The sequence below is a fragment of the Candoia aspera genome, chromosome 1 (assembly GCF_035149785.1).
Source record: "Candoia aspera isolate rCanAsp1 chromosome 1, rCanAsp1.hap2, whole genome shotgun sequence".
Lineage (NCBI taxonomy): Eukaryota > Metazoa > Chordata > Lepidosauria > Squamata > Boidae > Candoia > Candoia aspera.
Window position 1 is genome coordinate 244,078,676 of NC_086153.1, and position 21,341 is coordinate 244,100,016.

General features: G+C 38.1%; 1 protein-coding gene across 2 annotated transcripts; it reads left to right on the forward strand.

The window, feature by feature from the left end:
• The first annotated feature begins 79 nt into the window (after window positions 1-79).
• Window positions 80-20,614, forward strand: SPTY2D1 (SPT2 chromatin protein domain containing 1). 2 transcript variants are annotated; one of them, XM_063289372.1, is made up of 6 exons: window positions 80-242; window positions 10,500-10,614; window positions 11,283-12,716; window positions 13,293-13,452; window positions 14,167-14,244; window positions 16,644-20,614. In XM_063289372.1, the coding sequence occupies exons 1-6, from the start codon at window positions 183-185 to the stop codon at window positions 16,738-16,740; spliced, it is 1,944 nt and encodes a 647-aa protein (XP_063145442.1). In that variant the 5' UTR covers window positions 80-182; the 3' UTR covers window positions 16,741-20,614. The 2 variants fall into 2 exon arrangements, with proteins under 2 accessions (XP_063145442.1, XP_063145443.1); XM_063289373.1 differs by lacking the exon at window positions 16,644-20,614 and having other exon boundaries at window positions 13,293-13,472; window positions 14,167-14,234.
• The last annotated feature ends 727 nt before the right edge of the window (window positions 20,615-21,341 follow it).

Here is a 21,341-nt window from a genome sequence, read left to right on the forward strand (position 1 = left end):
CGAGGTGATATAAAGAGTAGGGAGAGTGCCGGGGGGCCGGAAGTGAGGGTGGGCGGGGGCTTTGCGAGCAACTTTTTTCGTCAGCTGGGCGAGGAGCGAGGCTGCGGAGAGGCGAGAGGAGAGTTGAGGGGCGCTCCCCGCTGGCCCGAGCGCCTTGCGGGGAAAGAGCCGCGGAGCCCATCATGGATTTCCGCGAAATCCTCTTGAGGGCCTCGGAACAGCAGGAACTGAGTGCCGCGCCGGTGAGAGGAAAGAAGGGAGGGAGGTGGAGAGGGGAATGCGGAGGGCTGGGATTGACGTGGACGCCAGCTGTTGCCCGACTCTTCCTTTCCGGACGCGCTGGCCCTTTACCTAAGCGGCCCCGGGTCCAACGCGTTGGAGGAGTTACTCGCCATCCCTCACGGTAGCCTATCCGCCCAGGCGTTGCAGCATGATTACAGACCAGACCGTCATCTGCTGCTCATTCAGCTGCCTGTTTGGCGAGGTGTCTGGAGGAAGTGTTCGGAAGATATTTTTCCCCTTGGATCTCGAGATCCTGAGAGAATCCTACACCCAGCAGTGCTGTTTTAGCCCTAGAAAGCTGCGTTCAGGGCGAGGGTGGGAGGTTAATGAAGTGAAAAATAACTTTCTCCTGAATACGTACATTACTTTGGATTTCAGAAGAAACATTGGATTTTTTTGAATTGGCTTCAGAAATACGTTTGTTGCCAACTAGAGGGATACTGGATTTCTTGAATTGGCTTCAGAAATACCTTTGAAAGGAGGGAGAGAGAATTAAATAAGAAAAAGAGCTGATTATTTGCATTTATTTTTCTGTCTTAATTGCGCTTGAGCTAAGTGTATTTGATACAAGTTTTTTTACTCCATCTGACTTAAATGTATATCCAGTTATACTAAACAGAGTACATAATGAATAATAAACAGGCAGATGTTTCTGCATTCTTTCAAACTTTACTTGCCTTTCTATGCATGCACATGTTTACTGTACTTCACATAGCTGAATTACAGCCCTGAAACTCAAGAAATTCTAGCATATGGTAACCAAGTTGTGACTTTCTTTATCATTTGGCTTACAGATGTATGGTTATGCTATGGAATTCATCTACAGCATTCAGGGCACAAACCAGCATTAGGATATATTGGATTTTTCCCTTTAAAAAACAGGATGCTGTGGGTAGAACTGAGTAGTCTTCTATACCTCTGCTAGCAAAACAAGGAACAATGAATGCCATACTCAGCTTCAGTTAGAAAGCTTTAGTGGTTTTGTTGAGTGTTCTGAGAAAGCCTGTGTCTGGACTGCGGTTCAGATTGCCTATTTTATGACTAAAATTTAATTCTATCATTTTAGGCTATATATATTAAAATGTTTTATGGGGAAAGCATAGAATGGGATGAAGAACATGCTTCCTTCTAAAGTAGCATATAATTCCTTTGATTCTCCTAAGCTCACTTTTTCATTAAAGCTTTGCTTATAACTCCTTTATTTCAATATCTTTAATAGAAATATTAAATAGTGCTGTTATTGTTACTCATTATTTTCTAAACTTTGCTCTTTTTTCTTTGTTTCTTAGACAATTGGCCTACTTTTTAAATGTTACCTGCAAAGTATTATAACTGATGTTATTATATAAACAGAATATGAATTATTAAGCTAACATATGAGATAATGGTGAGTTCACACATTATACTAAGCCATGGCTTGTTTTTATCATGGTTTCTTGAATAAACTGCAGTAGGTAGATGTATATATCCTGTTAAGCCATAAATCAATCAAGTCATATTATGAGTTTGTATATTGTAGGAATCTAGCCTTATTAAGCTTGCTGTACTTAGGACCACCAAGAGACTTGGTAATGGGGTATCTTAAAGAATATACTGTGGTATCATCCAAGATCAAAAGAAGAGGTCCACATTCAGAGAAGCAGAATCTACCTCAGATGCCGTGTCCCCAGTCTCCTTGAAAATGTCTGAGATCTTTCCAGTATCAGAGCTCCTTTGCTAGAAGCAAGTTTGGAAAGGCTTTGGACCTGTGTGGCATAGGGCCAGATTACTTGAGGGACCGCCTCTCTCCCATGGTTTCTACCCAGCTGGTATGTGCCTGCAGAGCTGGCACACTCTGGGACCCTTCTATTAAAGAATGCCATCTGTCAGGACTTAGGAAGTGTGCCTTCTCTGTTGTGCCTGCCCTTTGGAATGAAATCTCCCCTTAAATCCATGTGACTCCCACTCTGTTGACCTTGAAGACTTGGCTGTTCTCCCAGGCCTTGGGGTGAGACAAATGGGGGCCCTTGGGCACATTTGTTGTTCTTACTTTCTGTTTGTATATTGTGCCTGGATCCCATCTTGTTTTTGGCTTTTACGTTATTTGTGAACTGCCCAGAGTCAGTTGGATTCAGGCAGTGTCCAAATTGAATTAAGTAACTAAGATTCAAACACCTTCAGTTTTAAAGGGGGAAGTGGGAATGTACATCTGTGCTGGAACTGGCCTACATAGTTTTAATCCCATGGGTACAATGGGAGGGAAATAATAAAAGTAGAACAGGAAAAAAGGGAAAGAAACCCTCCCTTCTCTCTTTCCCAACTGCCCACTTGAGTCCAATAAGTCTTTGTATACAGCAGCGTATCAACAGATTTCTTCATAGGAGCCAGCATAATTGTTCTCTCAATTTTTAAAATTGTTTTGAAGCAAATGTTTAAAATTGTTTTGAAACAAGATAATGTGTTATGTGCAAAAATGGTTGAGTAAATGGTAAAGGAAACCAAGAGTTTATTGCCAATCACTTAATCATATCTTTTATAATAAATTTGCTTGTGCATTCATATTTTTGAAATATGTATTGTATTTAGCTCCAGTGCCTTTTTATTATTTTGAACACTAATGATCTGGGCTTCAGCAAAGGATCGTTACCTTGTCGTGGTGCTGGAACTTGAGCACCTCAATGATGCCATGAGCTAAACCGTGAAGGGCCACCCAAGACGGGAAGGTCATGACAGAGAGGTCAGACTAAATGCGATCCCTGGGGAAGGTAATGGCAACCCACCCCAGTATTCTTGCCGTGAAAACTAAATGGATCAGTACAACCAGAGATATGTCGGTATACCATCAGAAGATGAGACCCCCAGGTCGGAAGATGGTCAAAATGCTACTGGGGAGGAACAGAGGATGAGTTCAACTAGCCCCAGACGTGATGACGCAGCTAGCTCAAAGCCAAAAGGACGGCTAGCATCCAACGGTGCTGGTGGTGAACGGCGAATCCGATGTTCTAAGGATCAACAAACCATTGGAACCTGGAATGTAAGATCTATGAGCCAGGGCAAATTGGATGTGGTTATTGGTGAGATGTCAAGATTAAAGATAGACATTTTGGGCGTCAGTGAACTGAAATGGACTGGAATGGGCCACTTCACATCAAATGACCACCAGATCTACTACTGTGGACAAGAGGACCACAGAAGAAATGGAGTAGCCTTCATAATTAATAGTAAAGTGGCGAAAGCAGTGCTTGGATACAATCCAAAAAATGACAGAATGATCTCAATTCGAATTCAGGGCAAGCCATCTAACATCACAGTGATCCAAATATACACCTCAACCACAAATGCTGAAGAAGCTGAAGTAGAGCAGTTCTATGAGGATCTGCAGCACCTACTGGACAACACACCTAAAAGAGATGTTATTTTCATCACAGGAGACTGGAATGCTAAGGTGGGCAGTCAAATGACACCTGGAATTACAGGTAAGTATGGCCTGGGAGAACAAAACGAAGCAGGACATAGGCTGATAGAATTTTGCCAAGACAATTCACTCTGCATAACAAACACTCTCTTCCAACAACCTAAGAGACGGCTTTATACATGGACTTCACCAGATGGACAACACCGAAATCAGATTGACTACATCCTTTGCAGCCAAAGGTGGCGGACATCTGTACAGTCGGTAAAAACAAGACCTGGAGCTGACTGTAGTTCCAATCACGAACTTCTTCTTGCACAATTTAGGATCAGACTAAAGAGATTAGGGAAGACCCACAGATCAGCTAGATATGAGCTCACTAATATTCCTAAGGAATATGCAGTGGAGGTGAAGAATAGATTTAAGGGACTGGACTTAGTAGATAGGGTCCCGGAAGAACTCTGGACAGAAGTTCACAGCATTGTTCAGGAGGTGGCAACAAAATACATCCCAAAGAAAGAGAAAACCAAGAAGGCAAAATGGCTGTCTGCTGAGACACTAGAAGTAGCCCAAGAAAGAAGGAAAGCAAAAGGCAACAGTGATAGGGGGAGATATGCCCAATTAAATGCAAAATTCCAGAGGTTAGCCAGAAGAGATAAGGAATTATTTTTAAACAAGCAATGCGCGGAAGTGGAAGAAGACAATAGAATAGGAAGGACAAGAGACCTCTTCCAGAAAATTAGAAACACTGGAGGTAAATTCCAGGCCAAAATGGGTATGATCAAAAACAAAGATGGCAAGGACCTAACAGAAGAAGAAGAGATCAAGAAAAGGTGGCAAGAATATACAGAAGACCTGTATAGGAAGGATAATAATATCGGGGATAGCTTTGATGGTGTGGTCAGTGAGCTAGAGCCAGACATCCTGAAGAGTGAGGTTGAGTGGGCCTTAAGAAGCATTGCTAATAACAAGGCAGCAGGAGACGACGGCATCCCAGCTGAACTGTTCAAAATCTTGCAAGATGATGCTGTCAAGGTAATGCATGCTATATGCCAGCAAATTTGGAAAACACAAGAATGGCCATCAGATTGGAAAAAATCAACTTATATCCCCATACCAAAAAAGGGGAACACTAAAGTATGTTCAAACTATCGAACAGTGGCACTCATTTCACATGCCAGTAAGGTAATGCTCAAGATCCTGCAAGGTAGACTTCAGTTCATGGAGCGAGAATTGCCAGATGTACAAGCTGGGTTTAGAAAAGGCAGAGGAACTAGGGACCAAATTGCCAATATCCGCTGGATAATGGAAAAAGCCTGGGAGTTTCAGAAAAACATCCATTTCTGTTTTATTGACTATTCTAAAGCCTTTGACTGTGTGGACCATAACAAATTGTGGCAAGTTCTTAGTGGTATGGGGATACCAAGTCATCTTGTCTGCCTCCTGAAGAATCTGTATAACGACCAGGTAGCGACAGTAAGAACAGACCACGGAACAACGGACTGGTTTAAGATTGGGAAAGGAGTACGGCAGGGCTGTATACTCTCACCCTACCTATTCAACTTGTACGCAGAACACATCATGCGACATGCTGGGCTTGAGGAATCCAAGGCTGGAGTTAAAATCTCTGGAAGAAACATTAACAATCTCAGATATGCAGATGATACCACTTTGATGGCTGAAAGTGAAGAGGAACTGAGGAGCCTTATGATGAAGGTGAAAGAAGAAAGTGCAAAAGCTGGCTTGCAGCTAAACCTCAAAAAAACCAAGATTATGGCAACCAGCTTGATTGATAACTGGCAAATAGAGGGAGAAAATGTAGAAGCAGTGAAAAACTTTGTATTCCTAGGTGCAAAGATTACTGCAGATGCTGACTGCAGTCAGGAAATCAGAAGACGCTTAATCCTTGGGAGAAGAGCAATGACAAATCTCGATAAAATAGTTAAGAGCAGAGACATCACACTGACAACAAAGGCCCGCATAGTTAAAGCAATGGTGTTCCCCATAGTAACGTATGGCTGCGAGAGCTGGACCAGAAGGAAGGCTGAGAGAAGGAAGATCGATGCTTTTGAACTGTGGTGTTGGAGGAAAATTCTGAGAGTGCCTTGGACTGCCAGAAGATCAAACCAATCCATCCTCCAGGAAATTGAGCCAGACTGCTCACTTGAAGGAACGATATTAAAGGCCAAACTGAAATACTTTGGCCACATAATGAGAAGACAGGACAGCCTGGAGAAGATGTTGATGCTAGGGAGAGTGGAAGGCAAAAGGAAGAGGGGCCGACCAAGGGCAAGGTGGATGGATGATATTCTCGAGGTGACGGACTCGTCCCTGGGGGAGCTGGGGGTGTTGACGACTGACAGGAAGCTCTGGCGTGGGCTGGTCCATGAAGTCACGAAGAGTCGGAAGCGACTAAACGAATAAACGACAACAATGATCTGGGATTAAGGAAGTAGAGTTAAGTTATGGGTAGAATCTAAACAGAATCATACCACTTTTGAAGTTCTTCTGTTGGAGGTTTCGAAGAATTGGGCAGAATGCTGGCAATGGGCCAACAAGTGGAACTGACGATGGAGATACGTTTGCAGCCTTCCTTTCCTACCTAGATTGAAAAGCTATTAATTTAGAATAGCTGAAGTGGTAGTGTAAATATTTCATGAGTCAGGAGCAGAGGGCTTTGGATCCTGTTTTCTCTCTTCCCATTCAAGCTGTGATTTCTGACCATCTCTTAATTTTATAGCTCTAATGGTTGGGAGTGAAAGGATTATGTTTCTGCAGAAGTGGCCTGGTGATGGAGGGGATTGGTGAGATCTTTCTCTTTCCTCTGGTGGACACACACTACTTTTTAGCTCTGGGATACTCTCCTGGGGCAAAGTATTGCAACATAAAGGAACTTCAAATGCTGTGCAAACTAAGGAATATAGTAGTAATTTAAAAGGCATAGTATAATTGGATACATTTCAAGACTCTCCTGAAATTTGTGAATTTTCTGGCTTTTAAAATGTAATATAAATATAGAGTTGTCAGGTTTTTCTTGAAACTGTTAGCAAATTTATGGAGAACAAGTGAGATAGTTTAGGCTCAGTCCAGTGCATGGAGGGATTCTGTAAGACAGCAGAAGACAACCTGATGGCCTTCCAAATAATTTGAACACATTTTTTAATGTCTGCCATGGACTAACTAGCTACAGTTTTTTGTTAGCTGCTGTTCAAAATATGTGGACAAATAAAAGAACTCTACTTATCTAGTTTTCTCATAGTATATAAAGGTGAAGTCATTTTGCTAGGTTGTTAAAGGGAATTGGAAACCTTTATTTTTGTCAAGTACTTTTGAATTATCCTTCCTTGACCATATGGGGAAGTGTACATTGAATGAAGATTTTGGCGTAAATGTGCTGGTTGCTTCATTACATATCTTGAGGAAAAAGGAAATCAGAGCTTTGCTGGATCCTTTGAGAGGCTGCCTCTCAATAGAGTGGATTATGCCAAAGTTGTACTTGTTTTCTAGGAGTAAATGTTATGAAGAAAAATCTATTATTGTTTCTATAGCCCATGGTCTACTTGTAATCCTACAGCAAGAAAATATAACTTTCTTAGTTTGGTCAATTGTCTTCACTTTTTGTTTTTATTGACAATGAGGTTACCTATTTTCTCCAAAGTTCAGTGAATGGCTAGTACAATTTCTTTAAACAACTAACACAGTAAAAATGATGTATTACAAAAAATAAACAAATGTGTATTTCAAATCTTTTTACAACTCCTGTCATACTTAGCAATTGACCATTTTGTCAAGGGTTGACAAAACAAATGTGTGTACTTAGTAGGATAAATGTTTCTTAGCATCATAAATATAATGTACTTAAGTACATTCTTTTCATTCATTTTTTTTAAAAATCCCAGGCTTTACTCATACTTCACTTCCATTACGATTTTCAGGATTTTAGTCCCTGATGAATTCCATATCAAAGATAATTGAACAGGAAATATAGTCTCAGTAGTCTTAGCTCAGTCACCTAAAACTTTATTCAGTGCACATAGCCATTACACATTTAAAAATAGCTTCCTTAACTATCCATATACCCAACAAAACCATTATTATATGCGATCATCAGTTTCTATGGAATAACATGGGAGATTGTTCCCACAGATACCATCAAGTAATATAAATAATATAATCTCTTTTTCACATTTCTTTGAACAATTCATTTGTAGCTCTGTATTAATTAAATGGCTTCAGAAGGATTGAGAATTTAGTCCCTCCTGCAGGTTTGAAACAGAGCACTGTGACTTACTATCTTTGAGTCCTCCTGGACACAAGATACGTTTCAGCGTATGCTGAATAAAAAACTACTCTTAAGATTCAACAGAGGATGTATATGTAAAAAGACATTCCCTTTTTATTTTAACTCATTGTCAGCAAAACATTTATTTTGTCTATATATTCCCAGTATGATTTGAGCAAGATTTCTTCAAACAGTTAATGGAGAAATAAATACAATAAAAATGTAATTAATTAAATCCTATTCCTAAAGTATTCATAAAGAAAGCTCCACATTATCAAATATATAATGTGGAACATTAATTAAAATTTGAGCTTTAATGTTGATTTTGGACGGTGCATTCTTCTTACAGGATAGCAATGCTGGTGGATATTTCCAAATACTAGGCAGCATGGGCTGGATCCAAAGCTTCCTTTCCTCTGTTGGGGGAAGTTCTTTTCCAATAGAAAATTTTCTTCAACTGGAGGGAAACTCCTTTCATAGCTGTGGGAACCATCTCATTAATTTTATAATCATGAATAGAATAGTATAAACTGTATATGTTGCATTGGAGGCCAATTTGAAACATTGTGAAGAAATAAGAGAAAGAGTTTGAAATTGTTCAGCTTTCTAAGAAAGATATGTTAGGTGATAACTATTTGATAATTTATATAAGCAAAAACAATAATACTATTGCATCATGTGTCATTAAAATTGTCGACCTATTAGTTCATGTCCCTTGGGAAAAGCTTCTAAGAAATAATTAGCTGTTTTTAAACTGAAGAAGTTAGTAGGCTAGTACTGTTTTACTGATAGTTCAGTAATAATAATAGTCCAGCTATTACTACAGATATCTCAGGATTTAATATACATGGGTGTGTTTGTTAAGTATATTTAGAAAGCAGTCCTTGTTATTTTATAATAATAGTATAGAGTCTAAGTGAATTAAACTGAGTAAAATAAGTATTTTAACGGTTGTGTTGTAATATTGGTACTTCTTTTTATAAAGCAGATTAGAAATCCTGAAATAAGGGTATGTTATATTCATGAACAGACTCATTGTAGCGTAGTATGCTCTGATTATTTGGAATATGAAGCTGGCTCAGCCAGGGTTGAGAGCTTTCTTCACTCTACTCAGTTGGATGGCTTATGAAAGATCTGAAACCAGGTGCTATTTTCACTCTTAGTATGGAGAGGATGAAATTTTAAAATATTTCTGCCATGCTTGTAAGAGAAAAGATTAATACTAATTTAACATCGTTAAATTATTTCTGAACCTATATTTTAAGGCATGTAGTATGTAATTCAGCTCTTTAAAAAGTGGATTTTTGAATATCCCTTTTTAAAGCTGTGGATTGCAGATTAGATAATCCAATTTTGGTACTTCTGTAGTTATGTCACTTATTACTTAGTTTCCACAAACTACTGCAATGCACATTTATATGGGACTGGTTCCACTTAGATTTTTCAGATGTATCATAAACCTCTTCTCACTTTCCACCAGCTTTCAGGCTTGATTTGTGCACAAACTCTGTCTTGAGCCACCCATAGTTTTCTGAGTTCTTTCAAAATATCAAATGAAGATTTACCAAAAATAATAAGATATTTTTTCATCCATCCCTTTGCATATCAGTAAAAGGTGCGGGGTGGGGGAGGTATATGAGACTATGGGTTATGACCACTCATTGTGCCTAACTGATTAGAACTTAATATACCCAATATTAGGAAGTAAGTTGATAGATCAATACACCTAAGATTTTAATCTAAAACAATAGATGCTCTATCAGTGTACAGCTGAGTATATCCAAGAAAGCCATGGTTTATTTTAAAATGATTCTTTTAATGTTTTGAATAATCTTCAATTGTTCTAACTTAATTTTAGTAAAACGTTATATAGCACCACAGCATTTTGTCAGTCAGAAGCAGTTGTTGCCCCAAGCAATGCGTGCACGAGGAGGGGGTTATTTTATTGAAATTTCATATTTTGAACTAGAGCGTAGAAAAGCTTACACTTTACAACCTTTCACCAGCACAAATCGTACCTGCTCAAATGTTTTTCTTATTTGATTCTTCTCTATTACTTTCATGTCCCCAATGTCTCATTTTTGGTTTAAACATTCAGAAGAACCTGTTTGAAAGAGCTATGAGTGGTGCTTCTTTTCTTTTCCCAGTGTGTTTGATCTTTTTAAGGGAACTTTCTTTCCCTTCTTGATAAGATCCCAAACCCTTCAGAAAGTTACTCAGTCACTTGTATTAGTTACATTCAGATCAAAATAATGTCCCTACTTATTTGTCATGCTACATTTCTTTCTGGTTTAGCTTACTACACTGTCTTTGAAAATCTCTTAGATTCCATATAAAGAAGATGAGATAAACTGAGCTGGATCTAATTTTTCTTTGGTTAGTCTATACATCACATTTGTACTGTGGTTTTTTCTTAATAAAATAATTCCTGCTCTAATGCAGGAAGAAACTTTTGCATGCTGCTAATCCTCTTAGATGTAGCTGAAATCAGTTGCTCAATAAGCTCATATTTGTTATTTATGTGAAACTTTTTTTTCTTTGCAGAAAAGGTACAGTTTGGCAGTTGGCCCTCCCAAAAAGGATCCAAAAGTTAAAGGTGTTCAGTCAGCAGCTGTGCAAGCTTTTCTCAAAAGGCAAGAAGAGGAACAGAAGAAAAAGGGTATCATTCAGTATCTTTTTTTCCATAGAGACTATTATTAGTTATTCTTGAGAATAACATTTTTCTGCCTTCCTTTTGAAGACCGTTGCCATGCTTCCCTTAGTTTGGGATATTCAGTGTCATCCTGAATCAGACAAAAGCAGCAGCAAAACTGACATTTTTTATTGTTTCAGTTTTACATCTCTATACAAGTAATTAGAAGTTAGCTTCATGCAGGCTGATAAGTAGTTTTGATAGTGTACAGTTAAAAGCACAAAAGCTATTTTGAAAAAAGAACAATACTGGTTTCTTTTGCTGTCTTACAAAGAGCTACTTGCTAAGACCAGCAGGTCCTCCCATGTCTGATCACAAAACTGTTCTTGAATATTCCTCTCAGTTTCAAAGTAGAGTGAGAAGTTCCTGCCTAATTGAAACCCATGCTTCTTGGGCATGCTGCGCAGGTTTTTTAGTTACCAGCCCTCTTATGTAAAGAGAGGTTTCAGTTAAAGTCCGTGGTGTTATTTCCCACTGTATGCTTTTAAGCTGAGTCTGCATTGTGTTACTTTAGATAATATATAGTTAGAATGTAAATTCTTAGCCTGAGCTGTATAGGAATTACTATAGTCTGCAGCTTATATATTTCAAAATACAGAGCCTTTTTGATATATTAAAGCTTTTCTTCTTTATAGTTCTTTTGGAAAAAAGAAGAAAAGAACAACTGCTGGCTAAGCGTGTGGAACTGAAACATGACCGAAAAGCCAGAGCTATGGCTTCACGCACAAAGGACAATTTTTGTGGCTATAACGGCATTCCTATTGAGGAGAAGCCCAGAAAGAGGAAAAGTCATGAAAATAGCACCGAATGCAGGGCACAGGATGAAATGAATCAAGTATCTTATGATCAGTCGGAATCTGAGCCGGAATCAGAAGAGAGTGAAGAAAAACCATCCAAATTTTCAGAAAAACCAAGGGTGCTACCCAAAAGTGCACCTCCAGCAATGAATTTTAGTGATCTTCTAAAGCTGGCTGAAAAAAAACAGTATGAACCAGTTGAAATAAAAGTTGTAAAAAAGACTGAAGAAAGACCAATGACCGCAGAAGAATTAAGAGAGCGAGACTACTTAGAGAAGAGAAACAGAAAAGGGGTTATACTTAAAGAAAAGAAATCAGAGAAAGAAATGAAACACACAACTGCATCAGGTTCTTCCAAAAAAGAAATTTCACAGAGGGATTTAGTAAATGCTAAATTTAGCAAGCATTCAACAGACAAACCCTCCTTTTCTAAAGGAAGCATTCCCTCACAAAATAATGATAAAAAATCCAAAGGACTGGTTTTAAGTGAAAAGCCTTCAAAGTTGGCATCTTGTTCCAAGCCAAGCCACACTGAAAAAACAAAATCTGCACCCAAAGGGTCTTTAAAAAGCCCTCCTAACAATAGTCATATTAAACCTGCACCCAGTGGAGGAGGAAAAAATGGATCTAAGTCCCATGCTGTAGTCTTGAAAACAGCTGCAAATGGAACTCTCAGACAATCATCTAGTAAAGAACCTAGTCTGAAAAAAAATAGCATCCATACAAAATCAATTAGTGTGGCTTCTACCCAGCAAGAAAGTTATAAAAATTCCAGTTCCAAGCAAGGAAGTAACAATTCAGTTACAGGAGGACCTCTTGCACAATCAAAGAGCAGCTTGAATGCAGGCCCCAGGCAGCCAAGCAGCAGTTCGATTACTGGGCATGGATCACATGGCATGGGACCCAGGAGGTCAGAAAACAGCTCAGGACAAGGACAGCGAAGCAGTAGCTCAAGCACAGGACCTAGACTTGCCGGCAGTAGCTTAAGTGTGGGATCTGGTCGACCAAGCATCACTTCAGGACCCGTATGTTTAGGCAGTAGCCAACGCGTAGGACCTGGTCGGCCAAATGCCGTTGTAAACACTGGACTGGGAAGGGGTAGCAGCTCAGGACCAGGTTGGCCAAGTACGACTTCAGCTGGAACTCTAAAGCCAAAGTGCACTGTTGTATCAGAAACAATCTCATCCAAAAATCTGGTTCCGAGACAGGTTAATGCTCAGATGAATGGAATGAGGCCATTTGCTAATCAAAGACCTGGGATTACCCCACAAGGTATCTTGAAAGCTTGTGTTTCTGACTATGTATGTAAGTATTTATGGATGGCTTCAGTGCAACTGTTGGAAACTGCATCCTCGAAAATATTCTGTCCCACAAAATAAGGACTCTCTAACCCAGTGTTTTTCAAACCTGACTGCTTTAAGATGCTGGCTGGGGAATTCTGGGAGTTGAAGTCCACACATCTTAAAGTTATCAAGTTTGAAAAACATTGCTCTCGCCTAATGCATCTTGACTTGGATGTAAATTCTGCTGACTTCAGTAAGAGCTCGGAATGGGTGCTTCTGAACCATATGACAGACTGTGTTGCTGCATGCCAGGGGTACCTACCCTGAAGCCACAAGAGCCTTTCCACACGTGTCGGGGCAGCAGAAACAGCAAGCCTTAAGTCTCTGTGGCACAAGGAAGAGCAGCCAGGGTGGGGGCAGGGTTTCCCGGCTACCCGGCTGGAGCAGGGGTGGAGGGCAATTTTCTCATTCCATCCTCTGTCGGTGTGGGCTGGTGTTTTACTTGCAAGTAGGCAGTGGATGAGTTGAAAGAGTCTCTATGTAACATCTTAAATTTCCGCCCTAGGTTTTCCGAGACCATCTCTTCCACCTATTAGCTATAAAAGAAAGTTTGAAGATGAAGATGAAGATGATTCTGAAATGGAAGACTTTATTGATGATGAAGGAGAGCCTCAAGAAGAGATCTCTAAACATATCAGAGAGATATTTGGTTATGATCGGTCAAAGTGAGAAAATAAGCTTTAACGTAATTTTACTGTTGTATACTTATATCAATCCATAATGTTACGTACATTTCTGTAAATGTAGATGAAAAGATTTAAAATATTTTTGAAAAAGAACTCTCGGGTTTTTGAACTGACACCATTGCACCATTTTGCCTGCAACAACTGTACAGGAGAATTGTGTTTCTGCTAAAATTATCAATAGCTCCTGTGTGTGATGTACTGAGTGAAGGCCTATTTTCAAAACTACAAGTCAGACAGAAGGTTCAGGGAATATAATTTGGCTTGCAATAATATTTTATTTCCTAGTAGAAAGGAAAGAGATTGTTGTACTGTAAGGACAAGATGCTTATTTGCTTGCTATTGGAAAAGCATAGTTAACTACATTGTGGCTTAAAACTGGCTTAGTATAGCCCTGCAATTATAACATTAATTGGCATGTTTCTATTTTATTTAAATATATACAGTTCTAGTTCTAAATATGTATTGCAATTAATAATAACTAATTAATATTGATTACATAGCATGATGTTCACTGTTACATAAAGAAAGCCACGTATGCAACAGGGCTTCCTTTCCCTCTCCTTCCTCTCCTTTCTATTATGCGTGCTCCAAATCTGCTCCCAAGAACCCTGCAGTCCAAGAAATTCCAGTATTCTTCAAGGCAAAGTAATTCTGCTAGATAAACATCATTGCATTTAACTTCTTTTTTTTCAGATACAGAGATGAAAGTGATTATGCCTTACGTTACATGGAAAGTAGTTGGAAAGAACAGCAAAAAGAGGAAGCCAGAAGGTAAAGATTAAAATTATCTAATTCACTCTTATGTTTTTTTAAGTCCTGCATTGAAAATGAAAGCTTCAGTTAAAATAATTCTAAATACTAATCAGCTTAACTGATTTTTTTCATGTCTTGTTATGTAAAATTATATAGAGCTTCAATGCCAAAACAGTAATTACAATATATTTGTCATTTTATAGATCAATAATTTATTTATTTATTCACATTTCTATCACCACCCATCTCCCTTTATTGTAAACTCTGGGTCGTTTACAATAAAATTCACCTTAAAACCTCAACATCATAAAATCATCAAGTCAACACCTACAAAACTAAAATAATAAATAAATTTAAATATGGAATCCAAGTGGGAGATTTCCATTCAGTAGGGAGAACTCTACATCACCAGCCACCCCCAGGAAGAGCTATTGCCCTCCCCATCCCAGGCGAGGCGGCAGAACCAGGTCTTCAAACCCTTCCGGAAGGTCGGGAGCGAAGGGGCCTGCCTCACCTCGGGTGGTAGGCGCCACTGCATAGAAGGCTCACCTCCTGGACCCCGCCAGATGAAATTCTCTTACAGACGGGGTCCTCAACATGCCCCCTCTGCATGATCGGGTGGGGCAGGTCAATGTTATGGGGATGAGACGGTCCCTCAGGTAACCTGGCCCCATGCCATGTAGGGCTTTAAAGGTGATAGCCAACACCTTGAATTGGACCCGGAAGCAAACTGGAACCCAATGCAGCTCACGCAGTAAAGGTGTTATGTGTGCTGATCTTGGAGCACTCATCACTGTTCGCACAGCCGCATTTTGGACCAACTGAAGCTTCCGGATAATAATAACTTTTCATCAGCTAATACAAGATTACATAAGAGTGCCCATCTCCTTTGTCTCTTTCATCCAGTCAGTCTACCTTTACCATCGTTCTGCTGCTTGCTTGCTCACTCGTTCCTGCTACATTTCACCTTCCTCTGCCACCTGTCTGATTTCCTCTCTGCACTTTCTTGCCACCTGGTGCCACTCCTCCTCTCTTCTGCAGCCTGCCTCCCATCTATCCACCTCATCATCCCGTATCTGTTTTCACCAGCAAGAAACAAGGAGTAGTGTGGCAATTCAGGATTGGCAGAAAGGAATCACTCCTTTCCAACTCTCTTCCTTTACTGCTTCAGCTGCTTCCTACTTCTTGTCCCTGTTGGTAGATGCTCTGTCATTTGCTTTCAGAGATCAAGAAACTGGAAGAAACTGCAGGATGAAGGGAAATAGAATAAAAGCAGTGCCTCTGCCTACCTTGAGTGGTGCATTTCTCTTCCTAGAGTAAATGATCCTCACCCACTCATTCAGTCACCTGATCAGAATATCCATCATGAAACACTGATACTTCACAATCGTAATAAGAGGAAATGGCGATTACTTTCACGAATGAGTGAATAGACTTCCAGTCTCCTTCCCAGTAATGTCAGTGGCAAGCCATTGCTTTTCTGTTGTAGGAAATCAGATGTCTGCAAGTAGTTGTTGTGGGTGAGGGAAAGTCTCTTGTTCAGAACGGGTGAATGTTCTGCGCATGTAGAATGGGAAATTTATTATGAAATTAAATATATTATTCCTTATTTTAATCTTTATCACTCCAACCATTTTGCAATATAGTCCATGCCATAGTTGCCTACACTTGATATAAGACACTGGTGGGCAACCTTTTAGTGTTTGGGGTACGCATTATTTTTCAACTTCTGAGGCCCACAAGGGATGTGGTGGCACAGTGACTTTCTTTGACCTTTTGGAGAGGTTGGGAGGTGAAGCTTAATGAAGGCACATATTTTGCTCATTATTGTAACAATAAAAAAGGTGACCAAAGATCAAGGCACCAAATTACCACATTTTGTTACTGAATTTTCATGGGATGATCTGAGTGGGCGGGAGTTAGAGAGGAGTCTTTGGGCAGCAAATTGCTAAGAGCAAAAAGAAGTGATATCAGGGTCTGTTCTAGTAGTAACAGTACTATATTTCTGTAGTCACTACCCTTAATATTGCTCTGTTAGAAATTAGTCGTTTTTAGGTCAGCAGTGTGAACTGTTCCTCTCTTTTCTGAATATTATTCTGGCATCAGAATTGTGTCCATTTATTTTGTTATATAAAACATCGTTCCCCAATTCATAAACAAGAACCATCTTTTCTATCTCACTGTTTTTAGCAACTTCATTATATCATATTCAAATATTGGCTTCGTTCCAGAAAAAGTAACTTCTTTCATAGAATGAAAAAACCTTATTCAGACATGCAGGCAAACTAGCAATCATAATAAAAAAGAGTTGTTGCTTGGAACTCATTTTGGTAAAAATGTTTTGGAACCTATGGTTGGTTTTCAGGGTTTTGTTTTTTTTAATTAAATTTTATTGTGACTAAAACTTTATTTTCCAGCTTGAGGCTTGGAATGCAAGAAGATCTAGAAGAGTTGAAACGTGAAGAGGAGGAATTGAAACACAGGAAGCAAACAAAGAAGTTGAGAACACGCTAACCAGTTTGCCACAGCTTGGTTTTCTGTTACTCTCCTATTTGTTCCAAAGTTTAGCTTTAGTTGTACTTGCATATGAAAGAGTAAGAAATCATGTAGAAGATGGACAAGTAGAAATAAGGACTTGGTGCCAGATTTTACTGTGCAATGTTTTGCAGGCCCTGGAGAAGGAAAAGTTGGGATATGATTTTCTTTTTCTGCTTTTCCTCTGCAGCTCAACACCACCTCCCACACTGTTGGGGGAGGCTGGGGTATTCTCCAGGACAGGATGGGAATTGGTTACTGGGACTGTTCCAAACGGGGAAATTGGAGGAAAATGTTGGTCTGTCCTTTTCCTTCAGGGGAAAGTTTTTGTTGGAACCCAATTCCTATCATGAACAGAAATGGTTTTCCTGTGCTCACAGAGAGGCAACTCTGGATCCAAAATGATGATATTTAGTTTGGCACTCAAATATTGACCTTTAATAACTGCCAAGTTTTCTTTTCTGCAACACAATTAATGCACTAATGGAGGATACTAGTTGGAATAAAAATGCAAATTATACTACCATTTAAAGTAGTTCAAGGATGCCAGCAGACTGCTGATTGACTATGCACTGGCTTGCAACAAGTGGGCCCAAATAACAATATGCCAGTCTGTTTTCATTCTACAAAATAGAAAAAATGTTCATGTTTTTTATCTTTCAAAAGAAGTTGTGTCCTGAGTCAAGATTCTTAAGTCACTTTTTCTGTTCACATAAAGCACAGATTTAAAATGTAGCTGCTGATGGTGTTGAAAGCAATATTAATGTTTTCTGATTCCTGTTTGACAAGATTATGTGAAAAACTAATAATATGAAGCTTTGACATCACAAGTTGGCAGAAAGATACTGCTCCCTGCAAATAACTGTCATGGAATAAATACGTAGCAACAAACAGTATGAAGAAATGAGGCAGCAACAACATGCCTGCCAATGTGAATCTCCTCCCACCCCCTTGAAAAGAGGTGTTGCTGACCCTCAGTGCAAGGCTACTTCTCCCCAGTCTTGAATTCAGAACCCTTCTAGTTCTGTGGGCATCGGGTTGAAGTATCACTGAAAGTCTAGCCTGCTAATTATTTTCTCTCTTGCAGTGCAGAAAATTAATATGGTCTCTTAGTGGCATTCAGACATTATTTTCGTAAGAAATGGGACCAAATGGTTTGTTTGCATCCTTGGGGCTGAAACTTCATTGCCAGTCATCATAATTAATCATTTTGGAAAAGATTAATTTGCAGTGGTTTATAAATCACTTCTATTACTTTGATTTAATTGCGTTTGGAAATATCTTTGTAAATATTTAGGTTTCTTAGGTTAAGTGAGTGCTCTATAAAAATGCAAAGCCTCCCAGTATATATTGCAGCTAGTTTATTTCTATATTCATTCAGATTCAATCTGTGTTCCAGTAAATATAAGCATCTTTATAGTTGCTTTGTGTAACTATTTAACAAGGTTGCTGAAAAATTTTCTAATATTTTATGATTTGCCAAGTGGTGGTTTTGCCTTTTTAAAATTTTTGGTTACAAGCTGATTTCAAGCTATGCACAGTAACAAACATGTTCATTTCATGCTTGCCGGAGATACTCAGATCATTCTGTTCTATAAAAACTGTGCTGTGGAGTTTCAGTTCAATATATAAATATCCAGTTCAATATTTTTTTTAATTCCTAAAGACTTTATGGAAAATGCAGTCACTGAAAATAAAAATAGTCTAAATAGTTCTTAAAACACATCATGCAACCCTACCAAGAAAATTTCTTCTAAAAGTTAAGCCTATTTAGATAACACACAGAGTTGGACATTGAATATTCTGGCAGAGAATGTACTAAAGAGTAATCACAGAGATAAAATCTTTATAAGTATCAGGAAAGGATGAATTCAGCTATTAAAATATGACAAAGTAGAAGTCAAACGTCAGAATTAATGTAAAGAAAATAATGGATATTTTTGTTTATAAAACCATTATTTTCTCAATTAAGTAAGGCATTGTATTTGCTGAAATGAAATAGATTAGCAATTGCTGTAATTAGCATGCAGAACAGGATGTCTTAATTTAAGGTTTACTGTGATCACTAGTGCTATTTTTACAGAACTGTATATGTATTATAAAAAACTATTTTGTGCAGATGCACTCATGTATCTTTTTATCCAAGATAATGACTGTTGGAAACATGACCAAGTTACTGTTCATTTTATAATTTGAATGTGGAAGTATTGAAATCCACCTCAGCGCGTCTCTGATATCTGTGTAGATGATGTCCTCAACAAACCTCTGACTTAGCAAAGAACTTGTAATGACAGACTTGTGTCCAGTTCAAAATTTTGACAAGAGTCTCCCTAACACACACTGCATGCTTTGACTGCTACTTGCAAGTTTAATTCAAGACTACTGTATTTTTAAATATTTGGGTGTTGTTTGTCATGTAGAAGATAACTGGAAGATAATCTAACTGGAAGATAATCTGTATAGATCTCTTCATTTTTATATTATTTATTGCTTTTAGTAAGTATATAGCTTACTAAAATTTACATTAGATATAGTATGTCAAAGTTATCTTGCATTCCAAAGATAGCATCTCATAATTGTATGTTCTCTTTAGTTAAATTGTCTATTTGCATTATTTTGCTTTAGGAAAAGTTTTTAAAACTACTTTACCACATATAACCACCAAGAGTCATAAGATTGCAGCAATGAAAAAAACTTGTATGAAAATGAAGAATTTGGCTAGTGAATTTGTAAGGGAAGTAGAATACAAAAGGTTTCTCTTAAGATATATAAAAATGCAAAAGGGAACAACTGGCATATATCATTTCATGATATTAAATATGAGATAATTTTCCACCCCTTCCCTAAGCAACTCCCCCTGTGTTCCCACAATCTCTCTGGAATCTCTCCCAACACTGATTTTAGGGGCTATGAAGGGGTTGAATGCAGCCCTCCCATTTCAGCTGATAGAAGTCATTAGCAGGAAGATTTAAATACCATCTATTCTGTGTGATCTAATAGGTTGTGTTAAGAAAACTAGCATGAACTGCAGATTTTGATCAATGATTGGAAGATGTGCCTTTTTTTTACATATATAACCTTTCTATGAATGTAGGAAGAAAAAAAATAGAGTTAATTCTGCTGTCAAAGATGCCGTGTTGCAGCTTGATAATATGAAATAAAGTAGTTTTACATCAAGTCCTTCCAGGCATTGCTTTGCACAACTAGTTAGTGTTTATTAAAATTATTAAATAAAACTTAAGGGCACTTTGTATTTATGAAGACTTCATTTTATAGTTGTCTTCTATATATTTCAGTTGTACTTACACTTTTTACAGCAGAAAATTACCAGAAAACAGAGCAATGTGCATCGTGAAAAGCCCTAGTAAATAATTTTGATCTCTCTAAAACAGAATCTTTTAAAAATGTATAAAACTTATTTTTTATAAGCTCCCATTTTTTAATCTCATATAACTAGTTATTTGGCTTTTTCATTATGTAACTTTAATTACCTTTATAGCTAAAGTACATTTCTATAATACACAGCAGGAGACCAAAACACTGGAAAGAAAATACAGTCCTAAAGAGACTAAGTAAATAACTTCTGATAACTATGTTTGGACTTCTATTTATTTTGTTGAGTCAGAGTGATACAATCAAGTGTTAGCATATAACTGAGGATACTTTTAGAGTTTGTCCATCTTAGGTTTTTGTTAAGGTTATTGCGTTCAACCCAGTGTGACAATTCAGGTAAAAACTGTTAAGCATAACTTTTTTCTGGTACAATTAAACTCTATGCTTTTGCACCAAATACAGTCTGAAACAAGTTATGTATATAATAAATTGCAGACATTAAACATTGTATTGAAATCTTCCCTGGTTTGCTTTAATTTGCAGCAGATGTTGAGATGCCATTGAGTGTCTTTTTAAAGACTAATTTCAGAGTATTTCTGAGGAAAAATAATGGGCCAAAGAACTGTAACCCAGTGTAAAATAGCTAATAACGGAATAATAAATGTTTTACAATGTGGTAACCATGTTGATAATAGGTAAAATGTCTAAATACTTCTTCCAGGTGAGCTCTATAAATTATGATGACTTGCATATTTTTGCATTATTTCCTTACTATGACTGATGGTACTTGTTTCATTTCATGACTCAGTAAGAGCTTTCATCTGATATTAGCCATCTATGGAACTGTGGGTAGAAAGAGGTTTTATTTTTGTGTTTTAGTCAGAACAACAACAACAAAAACATACATTATGGGATCCTTTTGAAAAGAGGGTTGTTAGAATTTTCTGAATCTTTCCCAGCATATTTCTGCAGAATCTTCTCTGTAATTCCCAGTGTTAAAAAGTGTTGTGAGACATTTAGGCAGATGGGCTCATTTATTCATAGCCACCTCAGGATGCAGAAACAGTCCCCAGCTGGCCAGAATATTTTAGAGACTTAGTAAATAAAGTGCATAGTATTGTAAAGTTTGCATGATAAAATAACAATCACTAGTAAAATCAGATTTCTATAATATTGTAAATGCCACTGGAGGCTTAAGTTGCAGGGCACAAAAAACAATTTCTTTAATTTTAAGAACAAGTTCACTG